This window comes from Echinops telfairi, unplaced genomic scaffold, assembly GCF_000313985.2.
Source record: "Echinops telfairi isolate 266 unplaced genomic scaffold, ASM31398v2 ScPeMD7_53;HRSCAF=182, whole genome shotgun sequence".
Lineage (NCBI taxonomy): Eukaryota > Metazoa > Chordata > Mammalia > Afrosoricida > Tenrecidae > Echinops > Echinops telfairi.
Window position 1 is genome coordinate 3,534,618 of NW_022103951.1, and position 9,098 is coordinate 3,543,715.

The 9,098-nt window shown below is 41.1% G+C and overlaps 1 protein-coding gene across 1 annotated transcript in view; it reads left to right on the forward strand.

Moving 5' to 3' along the window:
- Positions 1–9,098, forward strand: part of APOO (apolipoprotein O) — a 64,502-nt gene that overhangs the window by 38,011 nt on the left and 17,393 nt on the right. The window contains exon 7 of the mRNA XM_045290717.1: positions 4,411–4,488. Coding sequence (XP_045146652.1) covers positions 4,411–4,488 — 78 coding nt within the window. The remainder of the gene's footprint in view (positions 1–4,410; positions 4,489–9,098) is intronic.

A 9,098-nucleotide genomic window follows, 5' to 3' on the forward strand; every position in this document is an offset into this window, starting at 1 on the left:
CTCTCTCTCTCTCTCTCTCTCTCTCTCTCTCTCTCGGTTGTGTGTGTGTGTGTATTTGTATTTTCTTCATATGACTTTTAAATCGTCTTTTAGAGTAATTTTGGGCCTGTCCTTTTGTTTCTCTGACCTTTGGTTCCAAAATGAGTTGTGTTTTCCTTAATCTCTAGAGGATGTTACAAGGTTGGCAAGTCTGTGAGCACTAGTCAAGTCGTAAATTGAAATTGTACAGGTTTCCTGAAATAATTTTAGTCTCGCTGAGGAGAGTCCTTTATTTATTTTAAGGAACAAATAAAACTTTGGTGATGATTTACTGCCTCCTAAAAGGTTGGTTGTTTACTTTTCCATTGTAGAATGTACTGATTCTTTGGCCAGGAAGCTTTTCTCAGCCTTGTAAAGACATGATGTTTTTGTTTGCAATAAAATTGCAGTAAAATAATGGCAACTTAATAGTATTTCTCACATATTTATATAACTTCTTTTTAAACTGAGCTTTGCTAGTTCTAGAAATTAATACTAAGTGTTTTTCTGTACAGAAAAGAAAAGCTTTAGAGCAACGTTTTCATACTTTTCCTGGGGTTTCTGTCCTTTGTTCTAACTAGCCACCGTCTCTGCTGTGGCTGTGTTCTGCTTTCACACAGTGTCATCTCCCACTCAACAGGACACTGACTGACTTATGTTTACCAATCTGTTAATGTCACTGAGGACATGTTCAGTTACCCTCGGTGACTGGACTTCCATCTCAGTTCTCAACATAAAGTGGTATGTTCTTAAACATGTTACTAGAGAAAACCAGATATAATGCGGGAAGTGACTTAGATGTTAATTTACAGCAAGCAATCCATTGAGGAGATTCTACTTTAACCATGGGGTTGCAGATCACATTGGAAAATCATTGCAAATAACTACCAAAGGAAAGTGGTATTACTATCCTCTAGGACAGCGGTTCTCAACCTGTGGGCCGTGACCCCTTTGGAGGTTGAGCGACCCTGTCACAGGGTTCACCCAATTCATAACAGTAGCAAAATGACAGTTATGAAGTAGCAACGAAAATAATTTTATGGTTGGAGGTCACCACAACATGAGGGACTGTATGAAAGGGGCGCGGCATTAGGAAGGTTGAGAACCTCTGCTCTAGGAGGGCCTATGAATTCTAAACTCTTAGCTCATTTACATTAAAGAAAATTTCGAAGTTGTTTCTATAGCTTATTGTCCTCCTTTTTGACTTTGCCCTGGAGTGGCTGTTCTCAGACCATCCCTTCCAGCCATGATGATCATTCTATTCTGTTCTGCTTCTTAGAGTTCTACTTCAATGAATACCATTGCTCTTTTACATCTTCCATCTCTACAAACATACTCCAGCCTCCTTAGTCTAGAAAGTCCTCCTCTCGATCCTGCTTCCTCTGCAGAAGCTTTTGGCTTTCTCTCTTACCTTCCTTTTGGGCACATACTTTTAAAAACACACACACAACTTTTAATTATGAGTTGAATGAATGCTTACAGAGCAGATAATCAGCTTTCCATTCAACAATTCACATACCGTTTGTTCCATGTCCTTGATTGCAATGCCTCTAGTATCACATCACTTATCCCACCTCCTCTCTGTGTTTCCTATTGCCATTTCGCCTCCTTTCGTAACCCTTCTGCACTTTGTCCTTGAGTGAACCTTGTTCTTTGGATCTCTGGTGGTACATTATTCTGAGGTGTGTGTACCTCCCTAGTGTTACTGTTCCCTAGTGTCACTTGCTTGGCTGAAAATTGAACCATGGCAGTGAGTTCCGTTTCAGACCTGAGGGATGACTAAGGACCATAGTCTTAAGGGTTCTTCCACTCATTGCCTGACCAGTAAGCCTGGTCTCTTATGATTTTGAGTTTTGTCGCACATTTTCTCCAACTCTATCTAGGAATTTCAAAAGGGATCCTTTTCATAGCACTTGGTGGTGGTAGCTGGGCACCATCTAGTTCTTCTGGTTTCAGGGTTGTAGAGATTGATGTTTACATAGCCCATCAGGGCATTAGATGAATTATTTCAGCCCCGGAGTGGGGATTTTTTAATTTAACCTTAAGCACCACCACATATATTGCCAAAGAATGTTCATATTCACAACCAAGATGTGGATCTTAAGTTGCATTCTTTATTTTTAAAGTCATTGGAAAGTTTCTCTCTATCATTTTTCTTGTACCTAGAAAAGTCAGAACAAAACAATTGGCTTTATTTTCATGAGATATAAAAAGTTGGCGATTTAAAGAGCTTTTCCAGTTTTTTTTAAGTGTTATTTTGTGCCTACTTTACCGCTTCAATTTTCTCTTTTATAAACACTCTAACCTTGGACAAACCACATAAGTTGCTCTATTCGGTTTTCTGTTCAGTGGTATTTAGATAAACTACTTTAAGAAAAGCCCTTAGGGTAGTGGAGACTGTTACTTTCCACTCAATAATGTAAAATACCCAGAGCCGGCCCATTTAGCTGGTTAATGCTCAGTATGTCTGCTGATCACATATTTTAGCCTGAGAATCACATATTTTAAGAACATTAAATCCTAAGAAATCAACGTATGCCAAAGACTACTGGGCCTATGAGTGGCTTGACCTTAACAAGTCACTTGGCCTCTGAATGGTTCTTTACAGTTTTTGCAGATCACAGTTGATCTTCAGAGTAAAGACACTTGATGTGAAAGTGCTTTGCAAATTAAAATGCTATACACAGATAAATTATAACAATTAGGAAGAGAAGAATCATTACTTTCAGAAAGGTGGAGTACTGTTCAATGGGAGGAGGACAGTTGCATGTTGTTCCAGGATAGATGTAACCCATTCCATGTGGGAAATCAAAGCTGGATTTTCCCACCCATGCAGCTCATGTGCCACCACAATCCATTTGTCAGTGGAGGCATAACATGTTAAGACACTGAACAGCTTCAATGGAACTTGTACACTTAGACTAGGAAGAAAGGCCTGGTGCTCAATTTCCCCAAAACAGCCAATGAAAAGCCTATGTAGATCACAGTGGTCTAATCCACAGCCAATCATGTGAGGCTGGTGCAAGACTGCGTTAGCATTTCATTCCATTGTGCATTAGGTCACTGAGTTGAAGGCCAGCACCTATTAGGGATAAAGTGAGAGGGACTCATCAGCATTATTCTTCCTCATATGTATATACAACTAATGATTGCAAATCCCCAGAATGCTTTTGTTTTGTTTTTTTAGTTCAATACTTTAAAAAAATGTCTTTGAAAGTTTTCAACTTAAAAAGATCTTTTTAAAGCATTCTGGATTGTTAGTCCCAAGTCCATATAGGAACTGTTTTGTTTTTTTCTTGGTGGGGAGGGGTGTCTAGGGAAACAGGGAGCATATTCATTGGGTCTACCTGTTCTTAAACTCCTAAAATGAATGATCTGTTTTCACCATAGTAAATGTCGAGTGACTGACTGTTACATGAAAGACAGAGTACTAGATACGGCAGGTACAAAGTCTTCCACGTCGGATTTTCTTCCATCAGATAGGATCTATGTTTTTGTTGTTTTTTTAATTTTTAAATTTTGGCATATATACCTGCAATTCATAGGAAAACATTGTTGAGATAGTTTATTGTGCCAGCCTGGCCGATTAACACAAGTGGGATTAACTGAAGGGCAGAGAGATAAATGCCTTGGTGAGTCTCACCTTTCTTGTCTCTCGCTCTTTGATCATCGGACCAGTGTGCAGCTGCCTTGCTTGTCCTGTGCCTCAATTTAAAGGCTACACTACCTGTGGGACCCCTAGCCTGTGGACTGTGTCGCTGTAAGTTGAGGTCCCTTTAAGACATCGCTGGAGCTGGGGACTGGCAGTTGGTGACCTGGCTGGCAGTTGGTGACCTGCCTTGTGATTGGCTGCTGTGCTGACATAGCCTAGCACTCTCTATAAATAGAGGAAGATCTGGCAGCAGATTGGACTGGAAGGACTGCTAGTCTCTCACATCTCTCTCACGGCAGTGAGTTGAATTGAGCCATTTGTAGTGCTTTATAATTTAACTGTTTCTTTCTTGTATTATATATTTAACTGTATATGATTTAACAGTTCATTCCTTGTTATATATCTAATTATCTTTATAAATAAATAAATTATCAGCAATTTGGTTTTATCTCTCTAGAGAACCCTGTCTAACACATTTTGGTACCAGGAGTGGGGTACGAACCCACGCGGACATATGTCCAAGTGTAAATTATAAATAACTAGATTGTTTTTTCTTCGTATTCTATCATTATTACCTCAGGTTGCACAATTTTCATGTGTCTGTCCCAAGACTCCCAGCAGTCGTGGTGTGGTTCAATACAGCTTTATATTTTTTGGACACACGGAAAAAAGAAAATAAAATTCTCCTCCGAACACCTCATCTATGCAATAGCAGTTGATCTTTGTGCTTTTGTTTCCAGGCCAGCGGGGAAGTCTTATATGACTGGAGTTTGCAAGGATACATAGCCGCTGAAAATTTTTGGAAGAACTTTCAAAAGGTGAGAAGCATCTTTTTCATGGTCTTCCTTTCCATTTTAACGTGTGGTTTCTCTGGGGTTTTGTAAATAGCCATGCCGGCTCTGTTATTTGTTTGGTTTGAATTCTGCCTCCAGGTCACGTTTGCTGGTGACTTTCCTTGGACAAATGGTAGGAAGTCTGAGCAGTGGAGTATTATCAGCAGTAGTGGACAGGTGATCCACAAAATGTGTCCCACCACAGCCTGAGACCACAATTTCCTCTGTCTTACGTTTATAATCTGTTCAAAGTATAGTTTATAAAAACGGGACTCAAAGGGAATAGACCAGGCTTCCAGCTGAGAGTACTTACAGAGATCCCTGCCACCTGTCAGAAGCGCCCTTCTTGTCTTTAGCAGTGCTGTGTATGTGCATCCCAAAGCCGACTTGGCCCAGCTTTGGGTCTGAGTCATGGCGTGTTGGGATCCAGCCATCAGCCACAGACCACCTATGTGCTCTTGGCTGAGCAGCAGAGAGAGGAGGTTGTATAATTGTGAGAGTGTCGTCTTTCATCTCTTCTGGCAGCTGACACACAGCTGATTAAAGTGTTGCCCATGTTTTCGGGAACCATCTTCCCTCCCTTCATAAGGAATGAGTACAGAACAAGGGACTAGGGTCTCCTCTAAGCACTCGGGTAACAGCCAGCTAAGCAAGGAGGTGTCATATTAAAACAGCTGATAACCTTTTACCTTCTAGACTGAAGGACGTTTATTTTGACTCAATTCTTTCAAATATAAATACTCCTTTAGAAAAAAGGAAAAGGAACTGTTTCAAAAAACCAAAATTCAGAATTTTGAAATGGAATTTGGAAGTACCAATTTTAGAATAAATCATAGGGCCCACCTCATTGTTTACATAAATAATCTTCCTTCCCAGGAGATCTGAAGACGGATTTTTACATGGGTGGTTTCGAAAGGAATTAGTCTGTGGAGCCTGTTTAAACTGGCTCTTTCATAGGAAGTTCTATAGCAATATCAAGTGTCCTTTGGCAGTCCCTTTTAATGAGTAAACACACACTTTTTTTTTCATTTCCCTGACATTTTTTTTGGAAGCTCTCTTTCCTGTTTAAAAAATTCCTTCACCAGTCTACAGTGGATTTTATGTGGGAAAGGAAAGAAGTGGGGGAAGTGAGACCAGATCAGCCGCCTCTGAGAGCTCACCCTGGTGTGACCACAGACAGGTGCACACCAAAGGTGGGCTGGGGAGGGCAGGGAGCCTCTCCCTGGAAAACCATGGTCTCTAAGTGGTCCAAGAACTCCACCCCCAGGCCAAAGCCACTGGACTGAGGTAGGGATGCAAATCAAACAGGCCAGCTTTTTGCGGTGGTATATGCAAGTCTTCTAGAGCAGGGATGGTAAAGATTTCTAATTAGCTCAGAGTTGCTCGGCATTTCTTTCCATGAAGTCCTTTATGCCTTTGCCTTCCCTAGAGCTACTGCGAATGTAAAATGCCCTATGCTGTGTTTACTCCCAGAACCGTTTGCCTGACACCTTTTGGTTCTCAGTGGAAGTCACAGATGCAAACTGCAGGCAGTCCCTGTGTTCCAAATTGCCCTGCGGGCTCTTGCCCTTTAATGTTATGTAAATTTGATCGCCCTCTGCCACAACTGAACCAACCCCTACTTACAGCCAGTTATTCAGGACAATCACCTTCCCTTGCTGCTCCTGCCACTCTTAGGCAGTTGGAAAAGCTTCACCCACACTGCTGTTGAGTTTTCCCAACTCCTAGCGAGCTTATCAGACAGAGGAGAACCGCCCCTTAGGGTTTCCAAGTCTGTAAATTTAACCACCATCCCCGCCAGGGCTCCCGTCTTGCACCAAGGCTAAATAACCTTTTGCACCTATTTCCACTTACCTACAGACTCTCAAAGACCCTCACATAGATCTATTTGGTAACCCAGGAACTGCCTATATTTAAATATCTAGCATTAATTCAGAATAAGAAAGAGCAACACCCCCTCCCCCCCCACAAGATCCCTTACCATCCAGTCCATCCTGACTCATAGCGACGCTATAGCATAGACAGTGGGACTGCCCGTTGGGTTTCTTCACGCCAGCAGAGAACCTGAAAGAGCAGCTGGTGGATTTGAAGTGAAGTTGCTGTTAGCAGCCCGACGTGTAACCTACTACGCTACCAGCAATTCTTCAAAATAGCAGAAGGCCTAATCTTGAATTCAAGATTAAATATACTTAGATTCCAGAAGTTGTTTGTTAGTGTGGTCTCTTTGTTTTTTAATGTGGTTCTTTTTCCCCTTGTTGGGTTTTGCGGGCTTCTGGGTTTTTGTTGTTGTTGTTGTTGTTGTTTTTACGAGAGCAAAGTGTTAAGCTACCCTGTAGCATTAATCTTTGGGGGCTTGTAAAGCTGAGTCTATTTTATTTAAGTTATATGAAATAATTCATAATCTAGTAAGGAGGTGAAGAAAGGGCAAAACCAAAATACAAAGTGAAAAGCAAGCGCCATCAGAAAGGCATAGAAAAAATTAAGATTTTTGGTTAAAGATGAGAGCCTGTCTCTGAATGGAGCATCACGAAGGTGATTTTCTTCTTGCCTTATTTAGAAATTGTTTTTCAAGTCAGACTTTAGTTACTGGACTTGATTAGGTGTGACCTAATTCATAACTGTTCGTACTGAAACACTGTAGCAGAAAAAGACATGCTTTTGCTTGTAAATAGTTAAGACGTTTGTGGACACTGTTTGCAGCAAGGCCTGAGAGTCACAGTGGTATACATAATGGCTCAGTTCTCAGTTGTTCTTTCCCATGGGGGTGGTTTGACTCTCAAGGACCCTAAGCAAACCTCTGGCATTTTACTGCTCTTTGAGGAATGAATTCTAAATACTGACACTGAGTCTTCCACCAGTAACGGTTGGTTGGGGTGTTTGCTCAGTTCCGCCATCTTCGCTGGTTGTTTAAGAGAAATTGACTTGCCCCCAAGTGAACCTTTTGTTAGCTTGGTGAAGAGATGCTGGATGTGTCCCAACGTACTGCCATCAGAGTGTGGTCTAACGCTTACTTGTTTGTAAAAAAGAATACATAATATACAACGAACTTCTGACAAGTTAGTAGAAAAATGAAACTGAAAGCTAATGTGAGTTTTCCCAAGACTTTTTGAAGCCCCTTTACCAGTCTGTCATTTAGAAGCCAATAATCCAATGACCATGTATGTATTCATCAACCATCAAAACAGGAAATTAACTCATGTCTTCTAAACTCTCCATATAATACTCCATGCCCCCGACCCCGCTGCCGCAAGAGAACTACTTACTCCCTAGAATTTTGTGTTGTGTTATCCCCTTGCTTTTCTGAAACTTTTCCTCGGGGTTTAAGTCTGCGCCTATATTAAAACACTGTAATTGAGCTTGCCTATTTCTTTGCCTTTACAATAGAAATAAATGTCCAAAATACAAATATCTAAAGTGGACATAAATGGAGTGTATTATTCTACAACTTATTTGGTTTTCTTTTCCATATGGTGATGCCTGTCATTTGTTCTTTTTCATTGGTGCCGGATAGTTCTTTGTGGGGAAAATACCCAGGCTGGTGAGGAATTGGGTGGATTTCAGTATCCACAGGCGCCCTGGGGCTTCATGGTTGTATGTTGGGCTGCTCACAAGGTCAGGCATAGGAGAAAGACTTGGCTTTCTGTTCGTGTAAGTAGTCTGGGAAACCCCATCCTCTAGGGCTGCTCTCAGTTGGAACGGACTTGATGGCAGTGAGGAAGTACATCGCTGCAAAGACCACGGCTGTGAACATCTTTGTACGTGCGTCATGTGGAGTTTCTCAAGCCTGGGATTGATTCGTGGGTCATAGAATCTGCGTATCATTAGTTTTACTGTGGGATGCCAAGTGCTTTTCCAAAGTAGTTCCAATTCTCTTGAGGCAACACCCCCCACCCACCCACCCACATTTTTGCTAGTCTGGTGGCTTTAAAATAGTCTTTGTGAGATGGTATATAAGACGTTGATTCTGTTCAGTTGTTATTTCTAAAAAACCTTTCAAACTTAACGAACAGTTGCAGGAATGGAGCAGTGACTACACCCTTCAGTGGATTCACTCACTGAACATTTTGCTATGTTTGTTTTATTTCTCTCTTTCCACATATGTGCTTACACACATGTTTTCCCCAGAACCATCTGAGAACTAGTTGTTCACTTTGACCCATATCTAATTCAGTATGTATTTCCTAAAGACAAATTCGATCTCTTATGTAATCACTAGACCATTATCAGGAACCCTATTGGTGTAGTGGTTATGCGGTGGGAAGGAATCCCCAAGATCTGCATTTCAAAACCACCAGGTGCTCCACGGGAGAAAGATGGGCTTTCTACTCCCAGAAAGAGTTACAGTCTCGGAAACTCACAGGGGCAGTTCTACCCTGTCCTATAAGGTCATTATGAGTTGGCATCGACTTGATGGCCATGAGTTTGAGATACCATTATCATACTCAGGAAAGTTACCATTTCTTTATATATATATATATTACCTAGTATACAGTCTTTTAAATTTTTTTTCTTTTATAAATCATTTTATTGAGGGTTTGTACAACTCTTATCACAATTCATACATTCATCCATTGTTGGAAGCACATTTGTACATT